The 24,747-nt window shown below is 33.4% G+C and overlaps 2 protein-coding genes across 2 annotated transcripts; one reads left to right on the forward strand and one right to left on the reverse strand.

The window, feature by feature from the left end:
• Positions 1–889: 889 nt before the first annotated feature.
• On the forward strand, positions 890–3,375 carry LOC127076851 (magnesium transporter MRS2-3). Its single transcript, XM_051018640.1, has 2 exons — positions 890–2,035; positions 2,859–3,375. The coding sequence occupies exons 1-2, from the start codon at positions 1,007–1,009 to the stop codon at positions 3,144–3,146; spliced, it is 1,317 nt and encodes a 438-aa protein (XP_050874597.1). The 5' UTR covers positions 890–1,006; the 3' UTR covers positions 3,147–3,375.
• Positions 3,376–5,573: 2,198 nt separating this feature from the next.
• LOC127076852 (protein SOB FIVE-LIKE 5) lies at positions 5,574–6,742 on the reverse strand. The gene is made up of 3 exons (XM_051018641.1): positions 6,255–6,742; positions 6,100–6,173; positions 5,574–5,998 (listed from the first exon to the last, which is right to left on the reverse strand). The coding sequence occupies exons 1-3, from the start codon at positions 6,657–6,659 to the stop codon at positions 5,959–5,961; spliced, it is 519 nt and encodes a 172-aa protein (XP_050874598.1). The 5' UTR covers positions 6,660–6,742; the 3' UTR covers positions 5,574–5,958.
• Positions 6,743–24,747: the final 18,005 nt, after the last annotated feature.

Raw genomic sequence — 24,747 nt, forward strand, 5'->3', positions numbered from 1 at the left:
TGAGAGACCTATGGTCTCTCACCGTGCGCAACATGTTTCTTTTTGTATTTTAACAATTAAGCAACCGCCACAAAAATTTAACATTTTTTTTGTTGCAATTAATTGTGGCGGTTTTAAACCGCCACACAATTTCAGAGTTTTTTTTGTTTACAATTATTTAACCGACACAAAATTTTAGAATTTTTTTTGTTTGTAATCATTTAACGACAATTTTAAATCCCATCAAATACACACTGAAATTTTGTGACGGTTTAAAATTTTCATTAAATGATTGAAACCTAATTTTTCTTTTTTAAAAAAATTACATGCACGTCACCGTAGACAGCACAGCACATGTACAATATCATTTTTAAATAAACTAGTAGTGAATTAAAACTAAAAATAAATATAATAATCCAAAGATCATATTTTGAATCATCACTTTCAATATATGAAATTATGTAAAGATTCAATTTGACTTTTTAAAACTTTGTTCAAACTCTTTTTTTTTTTAGAAAATTCTGTTTAAACTTTTTTAAGACATAAAATTCGTAAAATTTTAATTAAGGAATAAATATTATATAATAAAAATAAATGAAATAAAATTAGAAAAAAAAAGAATAATTTTACACTCTAACCAATTACAAACATGTATAATTAAATTAAATTGTATTTTTTAAATTAGTAATATAACATGGCTGTATAATATATTTTTATTAAATAATAATACATAATCATTAACCTCTTTAATTGATGATATTTATAAAAAAAACGTAAGATTCAATGTCAATAAAATAATTTTATATTAATATTAAAAATATTCTATACATAATCAATTAATCATAAACATTGAATTGAATGTTTAAAAATGTTTGATTTTCACAAAATTATTTTACAATTGTACTACTAGTATTGTAATTAAGAGAGGTTTCCATATATAAAGGGTAAAACGGGAATAAATTGGGGCGAGATGGATGAATTGGAACGTGGACGGAAATTGAGTGAAGAGTAGCGTAGAACAAAAAAGATGCGGCCAAACGCCGCCGGTAACGGCAACGACGACCGATGGGGAACAGCCGGACCGGCGATTCGCAAGAAAGGAACGAGTGTTCGTCCATGGCTGGTTGTCGACGTTACCGGAGACGCACAGGTGGTTGAGGCCGGAAAACACGCCATCATGAGACGAACTGGCCTCCCGGCACGTGACCTTCGAATCCTCGATCCTCTCCTTTCCTATCCTTCCACCGTTCTCGGACGAGAGAGAGCAATCGTCATCAATTTGGAACACATCAAAGCTATTATCACCGCAAACGAAGTTCTTCTTCTCAATTCAAGAGATCCTTCCGTTACTCCTTTTGTTCAGGAGCTTCAAGCGAGGATCCTCCGTCATCACGAAGCAACCACTAATCCTCAAGAAGATTCTCACGGCAGCGGAATTAAGATTCTTCCGTTCGAATTCGTTGCGCTTGAGGCGTGTCTTGAAGCGGCTTGTAGCGTTTTGGAGAATGAAGCCAAGACTTTGGAGCAAGAGGCGCATCCTGCTCTTGATAAATTGACGTCGAAGATTAGTACTCTGAATTTGGAACGCGTGAGACAAATTAAGAGCCGTTTGGTTGCGATAACGGGGAGGGTTCAAAAGGTGAGAGATGAATTGGAACATTTGCTTGATGATGATGAGGATATGGCTGAAATGTATCTTACTGAAAAGATACTTCAACAGCAGTTGGAACAAACGTCTTCTGAGGAAGATATTGATGCTCATGATGATGATGATAATGATATTGATAGAGCAGAAGGTGTTGAAATATCTTTGGAAGGGCGGGTAGGAGGAGAGGCAGGTTATGAGGACGGGGATGAGGATGAGGATAATCAAAATCGAAATGCGGGAGAACATATGTTTGGTGCTACAAATCAAATTGGTAGGGATAGCCGCGGCGGAACAAGGGCGAGCACTACTTATAGTGCCACCACCAATAAGCTTGATGTTGAGGAGCTTGAGATGCTCTTGGAAGCATACTTTGTTCAAATTGATGGAACTCTCAACAAGCTTTCCACGGTATCCTTGCTACATCCCATTTCCTTGTTTCTATACTTAGTTTTATCTCTTGTTTTGTTAACAAAATAACAGATACAAATTCAATAGTTCAATTCAACAAGTTAAAACACAAATGCAACTAGTTGGGTAGAGTAGCTTAATGAATATGTCGTAATAACACAATATTTCAGGAGCAAAGCACTGTTTCCGTAGAGTAGCTTAATGAATAATGACTGAAATGAGAGCACTTTCTGGTTTGTATTTGAGGGCTTGGATTGATTGTGATTCATCTAATTTTGCTTGCAAAACACCAGTATTAGACAGTTATATAATACTCGCCACAACTCAGGGAGGCTTATGAAGCCTCATAGCCGGGTTACAATCTCCTCAATTGTACTCGGCCCGGTATTCTGCATTCAGAATCATGCGACATAACACATGTCTTGTAGCACCCAAAAGAGTATTGGGGCCAGGTACTCCTTACCTCCTACCCTAGCAGAAGAACCTAAAAAATTCTGCTAAAGTACAGTTGTATAGCTAGGGGAACGGAAGGGGGGCCATATAAGGAGAAAGAACCGAGGAGGAAACCTAAGTCATTCATTCAGAATTAACCCTAAACACTTGGCCTTGAGCATGTCACATTGTCGGCAGAGGTCCTAAATATTCCACACAAGAATAAATAAATATCATGGGATTTAAGATACCTAGTTTATATAAATGCTGTTGATTTTCTATCTGATATGGTTATCATATATGTCTTTTTGAAAGAATATAGTTTACTATAGATATAGAATTGACTTCTCTGTTGCTGACACCTTGTTATTTGTCGGTTGTTGTGTTGAAGTTGAGGGAGTACGTCGATGACACAGAGGATTACATCAATATTATGCTGGATGACAAACAGAACCATCTCCTCCAAATGGGAGTCATGTTGACCACGGCAACTCTGGTAGTGAGTGCCTTTGTTGTTGTGGCTGGTGTTTTTGGCATGAATATTCATATTGAACTGTTTGATGATAAGCTCTACGGGACGAGAGAGTTTATGTGGACTGTTGGTGGCGGCACTGCTGGGACCATATTCTTGTATGTGGTTGCCATTGCCTGGTGCAAGTATAAACGCTTGCTAGAATAAGGTGCACTCCATTGTGTTCCATACAATAACGTAATTTAATTGGAAAATCGACTTTTTTGTATGTTCTGTAAAATTTTAATACAAGACTTATACATCATCTATTTGCTTCTTCTTTTTCCTGGACATTATTGTATGAACGAAGTTTGCAACAACATTGGTTTTATGCAACACTTGCTGCCAGTCATGTAATATTCACAAAGATTTCTTGAGATTCATAGATTTTTCATCATATTTAGTTTTATGGTTGTTTTTTGTGTTCTCTGTACCAATTTCTTTCTGTGTATAGAAAATTTTTTCTTAAACAATATTTGGGCATTGTAGACCTTTATTATGTTCTACTAGCTGGTGTTTTTTTCTAATTGATCCTCCGGTTCATAATTTTTAGGAGCCTGGCATTATGTCTGTTCTTTATGTCCTTGGGTATTATTCTTGTTTATTTATTGCTTTATTGGTTTTTATTTTGTGAACAATGGCCCTAAAATTTTGTTGCATTTTATCTTATGCTTCTGAGGAATAAGTCTATATGTTACAGTATACAAGATTCAAGAATGCCTAAACCGGTTATTTCTGGCATCTAACTGCCACATGGTGTTATGGTGACATTGAATTACTTTATGTAACCACGCCTTGTAAACTCTAATTGACATTGAATTCCCATTATGATGCCAATGTAGTTTTTTCTTGCAAGATGGGTCACTTGTAACATAAACCAATTTCATTGGATCAAAATGACCTGTCCTAGGGGCAAAGAATATTTAGGCCAATTTAGGCCTGAAAGTAACTCATTAACAGCATCAACAAATCTCAACTGAACAACTGGAAATTTTGGTAGTGCTGCCAAACATTACTTTTAGGTAGGTTTAACACTGCATCCTTCCTTGGCTCACATATGAGCAATCTAAAGTCAAGTTTCTTTGTTCACACCAGATACTCAAATTGAAACTGTGGTGGAAACTTCTTTGTAGTTTGTACTCCAAGAATTTCCGGTACATTACTTCTCTGACACTATGTGAATTCTATCTCCACCAGATCTCTCATGATGCTACTTTTTGTTGCATGGTCATCCCATGACTTTGGACCACTTTGCTAGATTGAGATCAAGGTAACTTGAGAAAGGGACTATGCTTTAAAAATTGAATTTCCTTTAGCCAGAAGGATGCACATGAATGTATTTAAAGTCCACTATTGAACAGTAAAAATTTGATAGGAGATTCCAAAGTACTGTGCACTTAGAAGGAACTAAAGTTTCTTTGACTTAACAATGTTGCTTTTTGTATAGATGGTTGGTTTGGCTGTGATTATAAAGGCATGAAATGTTGTTCCCATAATACCCTTTTGGATTTTTCTCCAGATTGATGGACTGCAGCTGTAACAATGACCATCTACAAGTTTATTAGTTTGTTTTGTCTTTAGCTTAGCCTCTATTAATTTTATTTTACTAACATTGCCTAACTTCAATTACATATATAACAAAACCACATGTGGGTAGAGATTCTTATTTTGACATATCCTAAATTCTCAATGACCATATTTTTCCAGCCTTTTCAACCTTTTCAGGCTACACATAATAGTTTTTTAATCTGAATAGGAACTGAGTGGGAATAATTAAGTACTAATTCAAAGGAAGACACATAATTGTGCCATGACACCAAGTTATGTGACAACTTCCAAGCAGGCAGACTTGAACAGACCAAACCTATATTAAAAAAGAACATTGCTTATAATAAATATTTTTAAATGAGGATCCTTCCAAATGAGATAAAGTTGGCATACTAAACAAAATGAGGCATGTTCCTCTGGGTCAGGAAGATCTCCTGAGCCTAGAAAAGATTTGAATAGATGCAGCATATATCAAATATTCCAACATCAATATTGCCATTTCCTTCTCATCTTTCTACATTCTCCATATCTCATACCTTTTATCACTTTTTGTTCTTATAGAAAACACTAAAACTTTCAGAATGTCTTATCCGATGTAACGATTTAACCATTTGGATTTGGATCCTCTCCAGGAGGGTCCGACCCGTTTCCGAACCATATTAGATGTTTTTGGTTATTTCATTTGTTAATTATTTGATCTCCTTAATTAGTCCTAAAGCATTTTGAGATGTGCATGCATGTGTAAGATTTGATTACTAGTTTTGTGAGATTGAATTAGATCTCTGCCAGCTTCTGCACCACATTCTTGTTGCTTAGAACATACTTAACTTAACAAGATTATTATTCTGTGGCTAGGTAGCTAAGATCTAATTCTAAACTAGGAGTAAACAAAAAGACTGAGGAACATGTTGTCATTGTCAACCCCAAGAATGCAACAAATGTTACATTTCCGATGCAGTAAAAGCATCTATCTACCTATGCTATGTTATGCTACCATGAATTTTGAATAAGTTACAGAAACAACACACTATCAAGATCTGCATCTATAGCTTTTTATGTGGAAATAAATAATGTATGCATTTCATCAAAAACAAGGATTGAACATGTTTTTACAGAACCTGTTTCCTAACTTACTATCCTGTCCTGTATTGTGTACACTATTCAATTCATCTCACAGCAGAATTAAATTATAAAAGAAAATAAAATAAAAAATAAAAAGTTTCTAAGTTTTCCTTTTTAGATTGTTTTCCATTGCACTGCATCCAAAAGAGAAGAAAAAAACACAGAAAAGAGAAAGAACATAATAATAATCCCTTTTGAGATCAAATTCTTTCTGCACTATCAAAAATATCACTTCTCTCTGCCTTCCATTGATCTTCATCATTCAGTAACTTCTACAGAAACAAGTTCAACAGCAGAAGAACCATGTTCTTTATATCATTCCCATCTCTTTCCCTCCTAATAACCATTTTCTGAACACAGAATGCAAATGAATATGATTACAATTGGTATCACAATTTAACAACTCAAACTTTATTTTCTTTCATTGTAAAGAAGAAGAAGCATTGCTTACTTGTTGATATGAGCTTCATTTTGTGATAGAGATGATTGTAAGAAACCAAAATGGTCTTGCAATGAAGATCTCTCCTGAAATAGCAGAAATGACTTTAGATATGACTTAGTGTAAACTTTAAAGGAAAGAAAGAAACAAAGAACCAAGACACATACCTCAAAATAAGTAGCAGAAAAACCTTGTGAATAATCTAGCGCACTCTCTATGGTTGAAGTTGTTTGTTGGTTATTGATAGTAACAACATTGCTATTGTCAAAGAGAGGAGAGCTAGCAGTGTCATCAAGGTGCTGCTGAATATTATTTTCTTTAACTTTCTGTCTCTTTTTACTTCTCTTGGCAAGTTTTGCAGGGTTGGATGGAGAATAGTCATGGTGTGGAGGCCCAGAAGAAGCATCAGAAACCATGGATGAGTCCTCTTCTTCATCATATTGAACCATTTTGTGTTTAGTTTGGTCAAGAGAAGGTGTATGTGATTGTGAGGAGGTATGGAAAGAGTGGTCAAGGTATAGAGTCCAACCAGACTCACAACCACTACTGCATTCTGAACCCAATGCATCCATATGATATGATCCTCTTTTCACTATGTTGGAGTAGATAGGATTCTCTAATTTATGATGAAATGAAAGAGTTACAGTAAAAAGAGTTATAAACTATATAGTAATTAACTAACATGTATATATCAAACTCTCACATGACCATATCCTATTATTTATTATTGGTTACTATACAAAGTGTACTATATGTGGCAATGTGTCTCTCTAGTTTAGTTTTGGGATGGGGTCATGAGATCAAGTTGGATAAAAATGGAAAAAAGTAGATGTGGTGGAGAAATCCAACTCAAATAAAGAAGATTTGACAATGGTGGTTAGACGAAGTGTTTAATTGATGAAATTTTAACTATTGACGGAAAACAAAAAAAAATGATATTATAAAAGTTGTTATAAAAAATTATAAATTAGTTACGAAAAAATAGTTGTAATGGTCAAAAAATACATGTGTTGGCAAGGAGACTTGGAGATTTAAGTAGATTTATAATTATTGTAGGTGAATAGGATTTTCCTACGATGGCGAAAAGTCGTGTAAGGTGATGTTTTACGGTGATTTAAGAGTTCTGCTCACTTGAGGTGAGAGGCTATGTAGATTAATGAAGTGTTCAGATATAAACTTTTGAGGGGGTGATAGGTGTGATTTAAGCGCTATGGCTTTAGGGGATGTAATGATCTCTATGATTTAAGATATGTTAATTCTCTTCTTGAAGGGAGGAATATTTATAGAGGCCCTTTGAGCATAGGGTTTGCATAACCCCGGATGGTGACTACCGATATCTCACAATTAAGAGAAGTTATTGACCACCTATCTTTCAAAAGTAGTGGGAGATTATCTCTCCTTTGACTGACACTCTTACCCGTCATCGATATCCTTGGGCGAGTCTTCAAGATATTGCATAGGCAATACTGTTTTTTGGGCGAATGCACCCTAATTTTTGACCTTTACAAATATAATACTACGATAGTCATCCAAGTTTCCAAGAAAAAACTCTATTTTCAACTCAGGTGTTCATCAACTCTCCTTAGATATCTCCAATGATTTCTCAATTTCCAAGAACACACTTTTAGGAATTTACTCTTATTTCTATAAGATTACCACTATGATTCTCAAACCCATCTCTTTGTCTTCAACTTTAAAGTTTTGAAGGTTGTTTAGATAAGAATGATAGAAGATAAAAATAAGAAACTCTCAATTCTCCCTAGATATCTTCAAGGCTTTCTCAAATTCCAAGAACACAGTCTTAAGAATTTACTATTGTCTCTATAAGATTACTACTATGATTCTCAAACCCTTCTCTTTGTCTTCGGCTTTAAAATTTTGAAAAGACTGTCTAGATAAGAATGATAGAAATACATATTTATAATTATTGAAATCCAACAAATCCTTAACAAACAAAAAACATAACCCATTAACGAAAGAATCTACGAATTACAACAAAAATGAACTCCAATACACGCGATCTGAGAAATTCGAACCCGAGCTTCACTAGACCAAACCGACCGCCAGACCTAAGGGTGACAAAACAGGCCTCCCGTCTTGCCCAGCCTTAAGCCCGCCAAAAAAAGAGGGGGACATGCATGTTGACCAAATGAAATTGGGCTTAAAAATCTAACTCGTCACACCAAGATGATGGGTTAGCAGGCGACGAATTTGCCTGCCTATTTTTTTTATAGATTTTTTCTCTCCATTTTTTAATAGATTAAAAGACTTTCTTTTTACATTTCAATTAGAAAACATAAAATAGCAACTAAAAGTTTAAAACCATCAAGAAATTTCATCTAAAATAGAACCATTAACAAGAGTTTCAAAATTATAGTTCAAGTATTAACCTTCAACAAACCAAAATAAATATTTTGAGTGCTTGATAACTAGGCTGAAGGACTGATGAGTCAACCTGCCCCTTTTTTAGCGGGCTTAAGGTTGAGTAGACTGAATGGGTAGACGGACACAAAATCCCAACCAAACTTGCCATTTTTTGACGGGTGCGAGGGCCGGCCCGGTGGGTCACGACCCGCTTTTCCACCCCTAGCAAGACCCATACCCAGTGTCGCGTCACCGCCATTACCTCCGCCTCCAAATTGATTTTTGGTTTTTGCAATCTCAAACATTTTTCCTTTCTTTTCATCACTTAAAGTTTTAATGCATACTTCAACAATCTCCACCTTGAGAAGAAATTGTGGTGATGCCAATTTATCCATCGACCATTTTACTGTTCTTTATCAATACAACATCCATTGAATAATTTTTATCAAATTCAAGCCTTGCTTAAACCTTGTTTTTATCACTTGCATCAACTTGCTTCCAACCACCTTTTTCAGCTCTAGTAGTCTAACAAGCCCACAAGAATGGTTCTTCAACCATATTTGACTCCACACGCTTTCAAATGCCTCTTTGAAGGTCGGTTTCCAAATTTTGCAACCGTTCAACCACATTCAAAGCATAACACTCAAGACCTGCATAATTCCCCTTTGAGATGATACAATTTCTCTCATTATTTTATCAGAGTAAATGATTATTAGAGGTGTATGTAATCATTCTCTCATTACTATTAGCTTAAATTTTTACTCTTCTTTCCCGACCAAAACTCACTAAAAATTATATATATATATATATATATATATATATATATATATATATATATATATATATATATATATATATATATATATACACGATCATAACTCTTTATATCTCTTAGATAGTCATTAAAGACACAATATTCATCTTTATTATATATTTTTTACATAACTATTAAAACTAAAAACATGTTAAAGGATACTCGGTGTATGTAAAAATAAGGATCGTGTTTTCTTGCAATCGAGTGAACACACATTTAAATTAGTAATAATTTAGTATTCAAATAAGATCAAAAAATTTAAATTTCAATATTTAAAATTAAAAAACAAAACAAAAAATATATATTTACTGCAAAATCAGATATTTATTGATAAATCATTAATATTTGAATTGCGTGAAAGCATGATTCTGTTGACTAAGGAATTGAATTTTGACAATTCACAATACAACATACTAGTAAGTTGTAAAACCTTTAACATGACATGTTAGACAGCAATGCAATATGTACCCTATCTAACAAAACGTCCACTTCTCATTCTATTCAACTCTAGTATGGACACCACATACCTAAATATCTCTGATTTAGCCTCAAATATGGAAAGAAAATAATGGACATAAACAACACACATTACTCACCTCTTTTCCTTTTCTGTGCCCATCATGTGTGACGATTAAAGAATCACTTAATGCACTTTAATTTTAGATCAAAATGTGCCCTTTGTTTTTTACTGTCACACACTCCAAATAAAAGAGAGAGAGAGAGATTCTATAACTATGCATGCAAATAGTTTTTAAAAAATGGGATTTGGCAGAACAATTACAATGGAGAGTGTAAAAATTGAATTTGGGGTATAGTGAAGTTTGACTGGGATTTTATGAATCCACATGCGATCACAAGAATTTACTCTTAACAGAAGCATGTGAGCACGTGTGGATTACACATATTCAAACACATGTATGCACGTGCACAAGCACTTGTATCTATACCACTCTCACGTGTCTAGTATTATTCTTTTCAACTACAAATTGTACGGTGGTTATTTATGGGTTATTGAAATGTTAATTAAGGCAATTTGAACTATGATTCTTATCTTAAAAGGTGTTGTGCACGTGTTTATGTTCAAATATGGGTGATCCTTATCACATTCTAGTTTATGACTATTTCATGTTGAAGAAGAAAGAAAAGACAAAGGTCTATTTCAACATTATAAATTAAGTGAGATGAAATATATAATATGAACCTTCCGGTTCTATACTTCTAAAATACATATTCAAAAGTATTCTTTGAATTATATGATCCACAACATGCTTTTAGAACATTTGGATTCTTGAATCTAAAAGTGAAGTGAACTAGTAAATAAATATCCAACATAAGTATTGTTAAAATAAATCAAATTCAACAACATTATACATCAATAATAATAATAAATAATAATAATAATAATAATAATAATAATAAAATATCAATAAAACACAATTTTTTTTTAAATAGGCAACAAACTACTTAATCTCAAATATTTTGGAACAAATTATAGTTGAATATATCTTATCAAATGTCTAACTCGGTCGATCCTAAGAAATATTGTTAGTCAAATATTGAAATTACGTTTTTCACATCACCATCATTTTAAAGTTGCATTTTAGTGAACCAAACACATTCGTTTGAATCGATTGACAACGGAAATACTCAACATTAACCATTGTTTCGAAACATTTTTATAAGACCGACCTAGTCAAAGGCTTAATGTAATGTATCGTACGTTTAAGGATGACAAACAAATAAACTCTTGCAAATAGGCTACACTCTAGAACCTAGCACCACACTAATTGCATTCGTCTGAATCAATTCAACGACATTTTGCATTATGTGTCGTGCTCATCGAGGGTGGTTTTAACCGTCGCTCATATATAAGCACCATCAGAGGCTTCACCAAGGTACGACTCATTCACTCTTGCAAGTTACACCTCTCTGAACTTACTAACTTAGACGTTTGAGTGTTAATCATGCATATACATCTCTTTCTACGCCAATTGAAGACTCTTGTCACTGTACCAAAGAGCTTCTAAAGTGGCCTACATCAACACATCATTAATTTTTTATTCTACACAAGAATATTGTCGTTGTTTGTGTGAATCATTCTTTGACAAAATTCCATGTTAAATTCCTCCGATCTTTTTTGTTGCATCGCCATAACTGTTTCTGTTACTTAACCTGATCACTCCATGTTTGCATAATCGTTGACAATGGTTGTTTCCAAAGCAACTTAATTAACCGTTCATTAGAGCACTATTGCACCAAATTCGGCTTCTTTTACTTAATCATTTTTTGTCATCTCCTCGATAGATATATGATTATCTTATATAAAGGAATTGATCAAAAGAACCACAAAGAGAAAAACCTCATCCGAGGCGAAATACGAAGGGAGAAAATCAAAAGATGGAACCTATCTTAGGGTTCTATATAACAAAAAGGTAGGTTCTATGTAGGTGCTTAATTGGCTGCATTGTATGGTAAAACACTAGCTGGTTACTAATGTCTTGACTGATGTCATGACATGGTATGTATATGTGACTACATTGTAGGTTAGAATATCTAACTGTACTCTGATGTCTTGACTGATGTCATGACACACTTGAGTAGTTACTGCAGGATTAGCTAACACAGGATTTATGGAATGTCAAACTGGATGTTGTGACATTCATACCTGTCAGCAGATACTAAAGAATAGAACAGTTGGTGTTCTGTTAGAACTTAGTATTTATTTCCAGTCTGGTTATCAAGGGAAGACCAGACCTGGCATAAGGCCTACTGACTGAATGTCAAACTGGATGTTATGACATTCATCACTGACAGCAGCTACTGAACATTAGACAGAGTGGTGTTCTGCTATACTTCAGCATGTTACTTAGTCTGTTCTTCAAGAGAATAACAGAACTAACTTAAGGCCAAATGTGTAAATGTTAAATTGGACACTTTGACATTTATTAATGTAAGTTGTTACTGTAGTATGGTCATTTTGATCATGTACAGGTCAGCAAAATTGTACAGTCTGTTTTCTGGAAAAACAGACTCAGCATATGGACCTTGATGTCAAGTTGAATGTCGTGACATTCATTCCTGACAGCATATGCTATATTGTAGGTTGTTCAGTTTTCTGTTTCAGCTTTTTCTCAGGCTATTCTTCAGGGATTCAACAGCTGAGAGAAAATCCAGGAAATCAACAACCAAGCTACATTTAATGAACCTAACAAATAGCCTATTTGTTAGTAACCTAAATGTTGAATTTATGGGAACTCGCGTGACCTTAAATTCAGGAGAATACAGGTGCAAAAGCCCAGGTACTGCAATATAAAAGGAAGGCGTTCCTTCATTCAGTTTCAAGGGATTTTGAGGCGTGAAGATTTTGTGTGTCCATCATACTTCACTGCTGTATTGTTGTGAGTCTTGTATTAGACGTATCTTGTAAGCCAAGCCATTATCAAGTAGATGATTGCTGTGGTATAGGGTGTTCATTGAGTTGTAAGTGTTGTGTCGCTCAAAGCTTTTAAGCGTGAGTGCTGTGTATCTTGATTAAAGTTGTGAAGCACAATCAAGAGTTGTTTGAAGTGTGACTTCAAATTGTCTTTAATATTGATTAAAGGTAGTAATCACTGAGGTGATTGATGGGGAGTGAGTAGGAACTCTGATCTTAGTGTAAGATTGAAATTGCATTGGGTAGGGATTAAGTGATAAGTTGTAAACGGGTGAGTTTAGCTTTGAATTGATACTACTAATAGTGGATTTCCTCCCTGGCTTGGTAGCCCCCAGATGTAGGTCATGTTGGACTGAACTGGGTAAACAATTACTTGTGTTATTTACTGCACTTACGTTTAAGTTCTGCATAATTCCTGTCTGTGCAGAATTGGATGTCATAACAACCCGTGTGACATCTAAAGTCTGATAACTAGAATTTCATTTTATTCCCAATGAAGTACTCCTATTGGTGATAACATTTATTATAGCTAACACAAAAATTTATCAAGAATCCAGATTGACCGGAAATTTAATGTGACATCATGTATGTCGGTTTCCTCGAAGAATTGGGGTTAGATATAAGAAGATTATCACCTTACATATGAACTCATTTGCAAGTGTTCAATGACTTTTTAACACACCCTTAGGGCATTATAGAGTTGATGGTTCTTTTGGAGAAGGAAGATATGCGAGGATGATAGACATACATCTCTTGATTATCCCCTACAAAAGTGTCTACAATTGTATCTTGGAAATACCTTTCTTCTTATCTCTCGACATTGTTGCTTCTATCGTCCATTTAGATGAAGTACCACAACATTTATGACGAAATGATAACCATCCATGCTAACTTGGCAAAAGCCCTTCAAATACATGAAACTCTCCCAAAAGACCCAAAAACGATAACCCTCCAACAAGAGAGAAAGGTGAAATAATATGGATATCAACATCACAAATTTTGACGCGCATTTGGACTAAACTATGAAGGATGATGAGTGTAACACCCCAAAATAAACCGATTATTATTATTACTATTTTAATTTTAAGTGTATTTTCGTTAATATTATTATTATTATATTATTATTGATATTATTATTATTAATATGATTATTTGAAATTAATTTTTTAAGTTAGAATTAGTAGAGAGAAAAGGTGAGAAATATGGAAGGAAAGAAATAGAGAGAAATTAAGAAGGAAAGAAATAGAGTGAAAGAGATAAAAATAGAGAAAAGAGGAAAGTTAAATGGAAACACACATATTTTTCTTGAGAAAGTGAGAAAACCCCTAGCCACTCTCTTCTTCCCTAAAGAAAACATTTTTCTCCAAAAACCTAAGAGAAAGCCTCAAATTCACCAAAAAGATCGTAGTAGAGATTATGCAAAGGAGAATTGCCACCATTATTGAGAACTTCACTGAAGAATTTCTGCATTTACAAGGTAAGGGGGGATTATTCTATAAATTTGGTATTTTAGTGTTTAGGGTAGTGATTCATAGTCGCTTAGTTATAAATCTCTCTTATCATTAATGGTTTGGTTTAAGTGCATAATTTGATGTGTTTTTCTATTAATCTTGTGGTTAAATGCCAATATCATGTGTTGATTTAATGAATATGTGTTATGATGTATTAATCCTGTTAAATTGATGAAAAATTGATGTCAAAATGTGTTTTGGATTGTGATTTCGTAATGGTATTGAAATTGGGGTTTCGGAAATTAGTTATATGTAGAAAACTGCGGGTTTTTTTGGTCGGGGTATTATGGTAACCAATTACCATATATTAATAATCAATTACCGACACAAAATTGGATTTTGAGACCGTTTTCGAGGATGGTAATCAATTACCACATGTTGGTAATCGATTACCGCAGACTGTCATGAATGTTTTTTAAATAGACATGAAAATAACGTATTTTGAGTCTCGTTACTCAGAATGAGACACAGTCAGATGCATTGGAAAGATATTTAAAAGAGATGTCCTATAGTGAAGTAAGATAATACTTATGTGCATTTTTATACATGTGAATTAACCATGAATTTCCATGCTTATGTGTGTCATGTTTCATTGATAATGGAAACATACAGAATTATATGTTATGCTTCTATGATAATGAAACCTCAATTTGGGTGATTGTATTTATGTTGGATGAATTGTTATTAATAAATAATAGTGAAGTGAACCTTATGACATGAGTCCAATATTTTGATAAAATACTTTTTATGAATCATGTTGTGAATGATGAATGATTGTGAGAACACTCTTAGGATATTAGTCCAATATTTTGATAAAATACATGTGAATCCTAACGTGGAAAACAAAAGTAAATGTGTGGTAAATTGTGAAGCCCAAATGTGGCGATTATGTTGAAGGTTTGATAAGAACCAATGTGAAGCGTTAATGTGGCAATTATGTTGAAGGTTCGATAAGAACCAATGTGGAACTCTAATATAGAAATTGAAATAAATATGTAATAAATCTTGTGGAAATCTTAATGTGGTAATCAAGGTTAATGTGTTTAAAATATGGTTTGGAGGTTTGAATGGAATTGTGTTTGTCTAAACCTCATGCATCATACTACATCGGAGTAGGTATCATCTAGAGATATCATGTAGTACGACGTAGCTCGCATGTACTCCTAGACATTGCATGTATATGGAAGCCTAGGAGAGTGTCGTAGTACGAACATAACTCACATGTACTTTTAGAAGTAGAGTTTAGAAATGGATATTGTAGTGTATACGTAGCTCACATGTCTTCATAGACATTGCAAAGTCTATGAACGTCTGAGAGAGTGTTGCAGTACGGGACATAGCTTATATGCCCTCATAAAATATTAGAACTCAGGAAAACAAGCTCTGAGTTTAGTGATGGTACCACATGCATTGGAGTAGAAGGTAAGTGCATTATTTAAGCATTCATGTGCATGTTGTGTTGGGTGTGAATATGGAAGTAGAAAAACGGTCTAGAGGGGGTGAGTAGACCCAAATTAACAAAGGCAACCTTCATTTTCCAAAATCATAGTATTTTCAAAAATGAGTTGCGAGTGGAAGGTTTGAAGCGAAAATGAAAATTATATAGTTGAATATAATCAAGCTAACATAGTTTGTTTCACAAATATCCAAGATTATAATAAAGAAACACTTGTTATGAATTGTTTAAATTTGTGTAGTCCCAAGAAGTGTACACAATGATTCAATTTTTGGAGTTCTAAATTCAATCAGTTTTCAGATTTATCAATCACAATACTAGCTTAACTAGTTATCAAATTCTAACAAAACCTAAAGCTTTATGTAATAAATCGCTATCAAGAATAAAATGACATAATACAAAGGAATTAAAAAACTCAAGCATGCAATCACTATGAATTTAAATTCAAGAGTAAGAATTAGGGAGATGACACTGAGATTTATAGTATTTCGGCGTTCGTCCTCGTTTTGCCTATGTGCACTCCAATGGTTTCCCATTGGAACCTAAAGAGTTCCTTGTTATTTGACAAATATTTCTAAAAGTTCATACAATCACAAATCCACAATACAACTGAGAAAACAAGTCTCATAACTTGTATACAATAAACTTGCCCAACTCTTATACGTAAGCTTTACTCGAATAAATTTCTTGAATCTTCCAATAACACCAATTATGCTTCAAGCCTTCGTGTGTAGCTATCAACCCCTTGATCCTACCGATTTCTTGAGCAGTGAAATTGTCTGAAGACCTGAGAAGAACTCCGCCTTATTTGTAGCCTACCACACAATTACTACTAAGACAATGCTGGAGAGAAAAACCTATTTTTTTTTATGGAATTTGTCACTACCATTGACAATCCCTTAATATTTCTAACAACCTAAAAACTCAATAAGATCTCCAAAAATAGTTAGTTTCAAGTATGTGCCTCCTTCAATCAATCTCAGAACTCTCGTTATCAAGACCTGAACTTAATTAAAGTTGAGGATGTGAGAAATTCATAACAAGACTTTGACCACTCAAAAAAGAGGAAATTGATTTTCAATAAAATCACATTGAAAAATCTTAACAAAATGATTGATGATATGTGAAGAATGAGGACAAACAGCTTTTATATGTGCTTGAGATAAAGTATACAAAATAATTGAAAAAAGTTAAACAGTTTTCTTGAAAAAGATGTCAGTTGATTCAGATCAAGCAAAATGTAATTTGAATCAAATGCCATGTGATTCGAATCATGTTCAAAATTTAATTCAGATAAAATGACACATAACTGACAAGGAATTTTGAAAAAAGGATTTGATTCGAATCATGTTCAAAATTTGATTATGATCAAATCAAACAGAATCAAACATGAATTTTTAAAAATGATATTGATTATAATCATGTACAAATATTGATTCGAATCAAATCAAGAAAAATTTGTTCCCAGAAAAATGATTAGGCTCAAGTGTAAAATTTGATCAGAATCAAATCATTGAATTTAGCTTCAGTCTGAAAATTTTACCTCATACCCCTATATTTATCCCTATACCCTTACGTTTTATAAAAAATATCAATTTTATCCTTATATATTTTAAACTAATTTATTATTTTATTGTTAAAATTATTTGTGTACCGAAAGACTTTCCAAAAGAGTTTCGGTATTCATTTTTCAAGTATTTTTTAAACTTATTTTGTGTGTATCGGAAGATTTTGTAAAAGAATTTCGGTAGTCAATTTTTGTATACCGGAAGATTTTGCAAAAGTGTTTCGGTACTCATTTTTCAAGCATTTTTTAACTTTTTTGTGTGTACCGAAAGACTTTGCAAAAGAGTTTCGGTAGTCAATTTTTGTGTACCGGAACTCTTTTGTAAAGTCTTCTCCTACACAAAAATTGACTACCGAAACTCTTTTGCAAAGTCTTGTGCTACACACACAAAAATTAAAAAAATACTTGAAAAATGATTACCAGAACTCTTTTGCAAAGTCTTCCGATACACAAAAATTGACTACCGAAACTCTTTTGCACAATCTTCCGCTACACAAAAAAAGTTTAAAAAATGCTTGAAAAATGAGTACCAGAACTCTTTTGTTAAATCTTCCGGTACACAAAAATTGACTACCGAAATTCTTTTACAAAGTCTTCCGATACACACAAAAATAGTAAAAAAATACTTGAAAAATAACTACCAGAACTCTTTTGCAAAGTCTTCCGGTACGCAAAATTAAATTTTAAAAATATTTAAAAAATAAAATAATAAATTAGTTAAAAATATATAAGGATAAAATTGATATTTTTTATAAAATGTAGGGGTAAAGGGATAAATGTAGGGGTATGAGGTAAAATTTTCCTTCTATCCAATTTGATCAAGATCAAAAATTTAGTGTAAAACTGAATGATTCGAATCAATCTAGCAAAATCTCAAATTTTCAAAAGCATTTTGAGATTTTACCTTTGAACCAAAGTTTAACAAAAACACAAAATGATTTCATTCCACGGTCATATGCTAAAAGTTTTATGCATGCTAAAAATGAATCAAATCAAACTCGATTCTGAGAAGTGAAATCATGAAAAAGACTCAATAAATCTAAATAAAACAAAGACGAAAGCGATAAGACAAGTAACAAAATAACCGAATAGTAGGGACATGCAACTAAAATCTCCCTTTTTTTATGCTTGGAAAGCTTTCACTTAGAATTGAGTCAACCTTTAAGTAACGTGCATATGCTTCCCATGAAACATTGCACACAAACAAATCACAACATAAAAACACATAAAACATTTCTAGACTCATTACAACTTGTTGTGTAATGTCGTATGATTCTATGTAATATCGTAAGATCGTGTAATTGTTGTATGTCGGCGATTGTATTGCCCTTTGTTGCTATTATACCGTGTATTTTGTAGAATGCATTCACACTCCTCTGTTTCTATGTACTTCAATATGGATCTATATGCAGATTATTCTCAGGTCGAGATTGAGGAGAAACAACCTTGTTGTAAGAATATTTAAGATGATGTAGGAGACTGATTCTTTAGTTTTCTTTATGCTTATTGTTGTTGAAGTGTTAAGACAGCTCATATGTTGGTTGTAATAAGGCTTTGATATTGTGACATCATGGTCGGGATTAATAATTTTTATATTGTTATGTTTGATTCTATGTTTTCATCAAGTACTCAATTATGATAAGTTGTATATTACATATGTTAATGTGATACCCTGTTTGATTACATGAGATACTTATTCTGCTATTTATGTTTATAAAAAGAAACAAGTTCATTAGGGTTTACGGTGTCACAATGAGCTAGACATGTAACACCCCAATTTTTATTTTTATTTGTGAATCATTTGTGATTTATATGTGTTTTATTTAATTATTGTGTGTGAATAGATAAATAAGAGGGTATTGGTGTATTTCCTATAGATAGAGTTGTAGAAAATAAGTTGTGACTTGTTGGAGTTGATAGAAATTATTTAGAAATTTTTTCGAATCTTGATAATTAGAGTAAAGAGTATTTTAATTAAATTATTTAAATAAATAAGTGTCACGGGGTGTGTGATCGTGAAGGGAGAGTGTAGAGAGTAATTAGAAGTTGGTAGATTTTATTTTGAATTATTTTACTAATTTAAATAATGCTCTATTTTTATTATTTAAATACAATAATGAGATAAATGGAAAATAGGAGTTTGTAGAGATATTAAGGACAAGGTGGAATTAAGGAAAAAAATGAGGATAAGGTAGAAATATCCTAACGAGGGAATTAGGTTTTTATTTTAAAAAGAGAGTTAAGAGGAAAGAGTTTTATCAGTACATACAAAAAGTGAAAAGAGGCAAAGAGGCAAAGAGGTAAGAAGAGAGAAAGAGATAGGGCAAAGAGAAGAACAAGAAGAGAGCTAGAGTTTTGGGAGAGGAGATCACATAGATTGTTTGCTTTTGCTAGAATCACAAAATAAGGGGGAGAATAACCTTCAATAAGGGCTTATGCATGAATGTGAGATAGATGAGTCATTAATCTCCAATAGGGTGTATGATATGAATAAGTTTTGATTATATGTGATGTGTGATGATAATTTTATGTAATTATCGATGAATTCCGTGCATTATTCATGACTGTTTTATTTTTGTTTTGATACTTGATGTGTTTTCAATCATTATTGCAATTTCGAAGGTTTTAGGCATAACCTTAAATTAATGATTTGATGCTTTAATTGTGTTAAAAATATGAATTAACTTAAGATAATTACGTAATTGCATAGGTTGTAATTTTTGAGCATTTGGGTTTTTATGGAACTGAAATTGGAGGTCCAGAAGCCCTCCAACGATGAAAATTGCAAAAACTTATGCATTATGTCCATCGCGACCGCTCTCAGCCCAGGGGGTGCGCTTAGCGCGGGATCCGTTGTTCGTGTTTTTCGGTCGAAGTCGTTTTGGCCATAACTTCGGCTACGAAAGTCCAAATTGAGTCTTGTTTGAAGCGTTATAGAGCTAACACGTAGAACTATTAATTAATGTTAGTATTTAAGTTATCTTGTAATGATGCTATGATGTTTTATAATATTAATTATAATTGGTTAACAATGTAAATGTTGAATATTGATGATGTTGTAAGTTGTGATAAGTATGTGTTGTTGTGTGAGCATGATAGTTGGTGATGTTGTTACGATGTCGATGATGATTATGATTATGATGTTGTTGCATATGATGTTAATGATGATTACAATGTTGTTATGTTATAATATTGAGGATAATATTGAAGTTGTTGATGTGATTAGTGAATAATAGTCATAGTAGGGATAACTATTATGGTTGGGTCAATGCATGCTTAGTATATTGTCGAAAGGGGACTTTAAATATTATGTTGTTGTTTCATTGGTGTGTTTTGACATGCATTCATGATGTCGTTGTTGTTGATGAAAAAGGCAAATTGCAATCCGAGCAGAATGGATTGGTGACTTGTCTTGAATTCGAGTAGGGTAGATTCAGGGTTCGAGTAGGGTGAACCCAGTTCACTAAGGAACCTTTTGATGATATGGTACCACATGAATATGAATCAATTTGCATAGTTGAGTTGCATTATATAAATGAGTCTTATGAATAATGTTGATTTGTGTCTGATTGTTGAGGTTTGGCTAGCCAATGTGTTCATGAGACGTTGTAGTGAAATTGTTATAGAATATGTATATGTGTTAATACTCTACCTTGTAGTATGTACCACTTACTTTATTAATGTGATTTATGTCCCCTTTTTGTTGTGGTTGTGGTATGTGCTCCACTTTAGAGTACAAACAAGCAGGTAATTGATCAAACTCAAACTCAAACCTGAATCCCCAAACAATCTTCATTCTCCACTATAGGTGATACCCCTACACTCTCTCTAATATTTTCATTTTTAATTTTATCGTGTTGAGTCTTACCACACATCCACCACAACATTCGCATATATGCTAAACTTGCTTTATTCTAGTGTTGATTCTTAACTGCCTAATATTCGGTCTTGTACAAAATCACAAGTCTTACTGCAGTTCGATAAAAATTTACCTTCAATTTGAGAGGTACTTTTGCATCACACAAAACACATGATGCCCTTCTCCATTTCAACCACTCAACTTGAATTTGATGGTTTACATCACCTTCTATTTTTGCATCATTTTTGTATTACCAACCCAAGATATTTAAATCATGTGACTTGAGGGATAATATAGTATCCAACATTCACCTTTTTGTTAGAAACATTTCTACTTTTGTTGAACTTACGTTCCATATACTTTGTCTTACTTTTTCTTAGAAGAAAACCATGTGTTTCTAAAGTTTGTCTCCAAGTTTCCAACCTCTCATTTAAATCCTCTTATGACTCTCCAAGAAGGACTACATCATCTGTAAAAAAACATGCATCTCAATGCAAGCTCTTGGATATGTTTTATGAGTGCATGCAAAATTAAGGTAAAAGGTAAAGGTTTATGGCTGAACCCTGAAGCAAACCAATTGTAACGGGAAAATTGTTCGTCTCTCCACCATGTGTCTGCAAGTCGATACCCCTTCATACATATCTTGGATAGCTCAAACATATGCAATCCCAACCTCTTTCTTCTCTAGGGTTTTCCATAAAACATCTCTAGGAACTCTATTATATGCTATCTCCAAGTTAATACAAATTAAGTGCATGTCTTGTTGATCCATTCGATACTGCTTCATCACAGGCCGTAATAGATAAATAACTTTCATGGTCGGCCTTTCTGACATAAAACCAAATTTATTCTCGGTAACTTGAATCTTTTTGCTTAATCTCTGTTTAATCCCTCTTTCCTATAATTTCATTGTATGACTCATAAGCTTAATCCCCGTATAATTTGCGCAATTATGTATATCCCCATTGTTCTTATATATTGGAACTAAAGTGCGTCTTCTCCATTCATCTGACATGTGCTTTGATCTCATAATTTTATTAAAGATATTGGTGAGGCACTCAATATCTCTATCTTCAATAATTTTTCATACTTCAATAGGCATATTGTCTGGTCCAACCGTCTTACTGTTACTCATTCTCTTCAACGCTTCCTTTACCTCTTATCTTTGAATCTGACGATAGTAATTATAGTCCTGATCTGCTTCTCGAATGTCAAGTTTGCTAGAGTCCTATTAGATATCATATCCTTCATTAAATAAGTTATAGAAATATGTCTTCCACCTATCTTTTTCCTGAACTAGGACTTTGCCTTTTTCATCCTTAACACACTTCTTTTGATCCAAATCTCCAGTCTTTTTTTATCTTCCGTTAGCAACCTTATATATAGATTTTTCTCCCTTTTTCGTTTCTATAGATTGGTATAATTTTTCAAAATCTTGGGTTTTTACTTCACTCACTGCCTTCTTTGTCTCATTTTTATCTTTCTTGTACTTTTCCCATGTTTCGACATTTTTACCCCTAGACCAATCTTAAAAACAACCATTTTTTACTCTAACTTTACTTTGGACACTTTCATTATACCACCATGATTCTTTACTCCAATGTCCAAAACCTCTTAATTCACCTAACGTCTCTTTAGTAATTTTTCTAATCTCTTGGGCCATCTTATGCCACATATCATTTGCACTTCCTTGATGTTGTCCAAACCATCCCTCCAAGATCTTGTGTGGGAAAATTCCTTGTTTTTTACCCTTCAAATTCCACCACTTGATATGTGGCGCTACCATATGACTTATTTTGTTTGTTTTCTCCTTTAATTCATACCACCATAACCAAAACTCTATGTTGGGAAGTCAAACTATCTCTTGGAATAACTTTACAGTCCAAACAAATATTTCTATCAGACTTCCTGATAAGAAAGAAATCTATATGAGAACATGTCACCCAATTTTTTATATGATTATATATTATCTCTTTTCCTAAACCATGTATTTGCTATAGTAACATCAAAGTATGACAAAAACTTCAAGATGGATTTACCATCCGTATTCACCTCCTATATGCCAAACCCCTCATGTAGGCTCTATAAACCTATTGTTACATTACATACATATCCAATAAGATCTCCTCCTAGGAAAATCTTATCTCATTGGGGTATATCCTGAACTAAACCTTATAGATTCTCCAAAAATTTTACCTTAAGGTATTCTGTTAACCCAACTTGAGGTGCATAAGCACTAATAACATTAAAGGTGTCTTGTTCCATTATAAATTTCAAGGCTATAATTCGATCTCATACTCTTTTTACATCCACAATATCCTTTTTTCCACTCCTTGTCCATAATTATTCTCCTTCTCCCTAAACAAAATACATAATATCAAAATGCATCCTATTGTGTCGCACATTGACTACCTTCATTCCTCATTAACCCCTTACATCGCAAGGCATTCTAAACCACCTTTTGAGTCTTCATGCACAATATCATGAACTCTAGTGCCTTGTTCTACATCTCCATAAAAAAATATATCACATGCCAAGTCTCTGATATACACGCATGTAGGGACCAAACTATATGCATTGTCGTTGCTCTCTTCTGTTGTTTGTTATGCAAATATTTATTCTTCTTCATGTTCAGCCAACTTCGTGTTTACCTTGAAAATTGGTAAACAATCGCTGATCTTCCAAATTTCTAAATTTGGTTGCTCACAGGATCGATCAGATTGATCCTAGGACATGTGCTAAGTGTTTTGGAAATGTGGTAGTAACAAATAATCAAGACTAAACATCAGATCAGAATTTGAAAGAAAACTAAGAACAAAGGGTGAGTTGAACGAAAAATATCTTAAGTCGGCGTTTAAAACTAATAAAAAAAATGAAGTAAACAACGAGAATTATAAAGGATTTAAAATGATAAAGTAAATGTTGCAAGTACCGGAATCTTAAGATTGTAAAGTAAATGTTGAATGTAGGGAAAAGAACGAAAGGATCTTAAAATTGCAAATGACAAAGTAAAAATAAGGTGTTTGAAAGAAAGAAGTAAGGAAGTATGTTTCTCAAAAGAAAGTAAAGACAAATTTATATTACTTTAAAATAACTAACAATGGTGTATACAACGTACATTATGCGTTTTACAATTCTTCTTCACACGAATACTTAGTAAATTTGCAGGTTTTGTACACAATTTGATACATACTTTTCTAACACTAAGACCCTATATTTATACTGGATCGAAATAACCGCTTTGATGGTCCCTCAATCACGTCGATACATGTGGCGCCCTGCATGCGCGCATTCGTTCACCCTACTCCACGTGTGCTCTTACGGTTTCTGACAAAGGTGAAATTCCCTCCTTTATTTAAATTTTGAATCTTTGATCGAAAATCATTTTTAACTGCTTCTCTAAAGAACTACTTTGAAGTTTCAGCTGTAAGCTTGATCTTTATCCAACTAGCCAAGTCGACTCACCTCCAGCTGGTCGAATACTACTTCTTGATTGAAACTAGTTGTGCATATTTTCCAATTTTGGTAATTCAGGGTGGGCGTCGAAAATATGAGCTAACAAATTACACCCCAAAAATGTCATTTTCGACACACGAGAGAAAAATACATTTTTTGAGACCTTACTTTGACGCCTTAATGACTCTGACATTGTGCTA

The sequence above is a fragment of the Lathyrus oleraceus genome, chromosome 4, assembly GCF_024323335.1.
Source record: "Lathyrus oleraceus cultivar Zhongwan6 chromosome 4, CAAS_Psat_ZW6_1.0, whole genome shotgun sequence".
Taxonomy (NCBI): domain Eukaryota; kingdom Viridiplantae; phylum Streptophyta; class Magnoliopsida; order Fabales; family Fabaceae; genus Lathyrus; species Lathyrus oleraceus.

Bases quoted from the DNA above. Each gene is read 5' to 3' on its own strand.
- LOC127076851 (XM_051018640.1), top strand. From the start codon at position 1,007: ATGCGGCCAAACGCCGCCGGTAACGGCAACGACGACCGATGGGGAACA. The intron at 2,036-2,858 runs GTATCCTTGCTA...GTTGTGTTGAAG, and splicing joins CTCTCAACAAGCTTTCCACG to TTGAGGGAGTACGTCGATGA.
- LOC127076852 (XM_051018641.1), bottom strand. From the start codon at position 6,659: ATGGATGCATTGGGTTCAGAATGCAGTAGTGGTTGTGAGTCTGGTTGG. The intron at 6,174-6,254 runs GTATGTGTCTTG...CTGCTATTTCAG, and splicing joins TTTCTGCTACTTATTTTGAG to GAGAGATCTTCATTGCAAGA. The intron at 5,999-6,099 runs GTAAGCAATGCT...TTCTGTGTTCAG, and splicing joins AATGAAGCTCATATCAACAA to AAAATGGTTATTAGGAGGGA.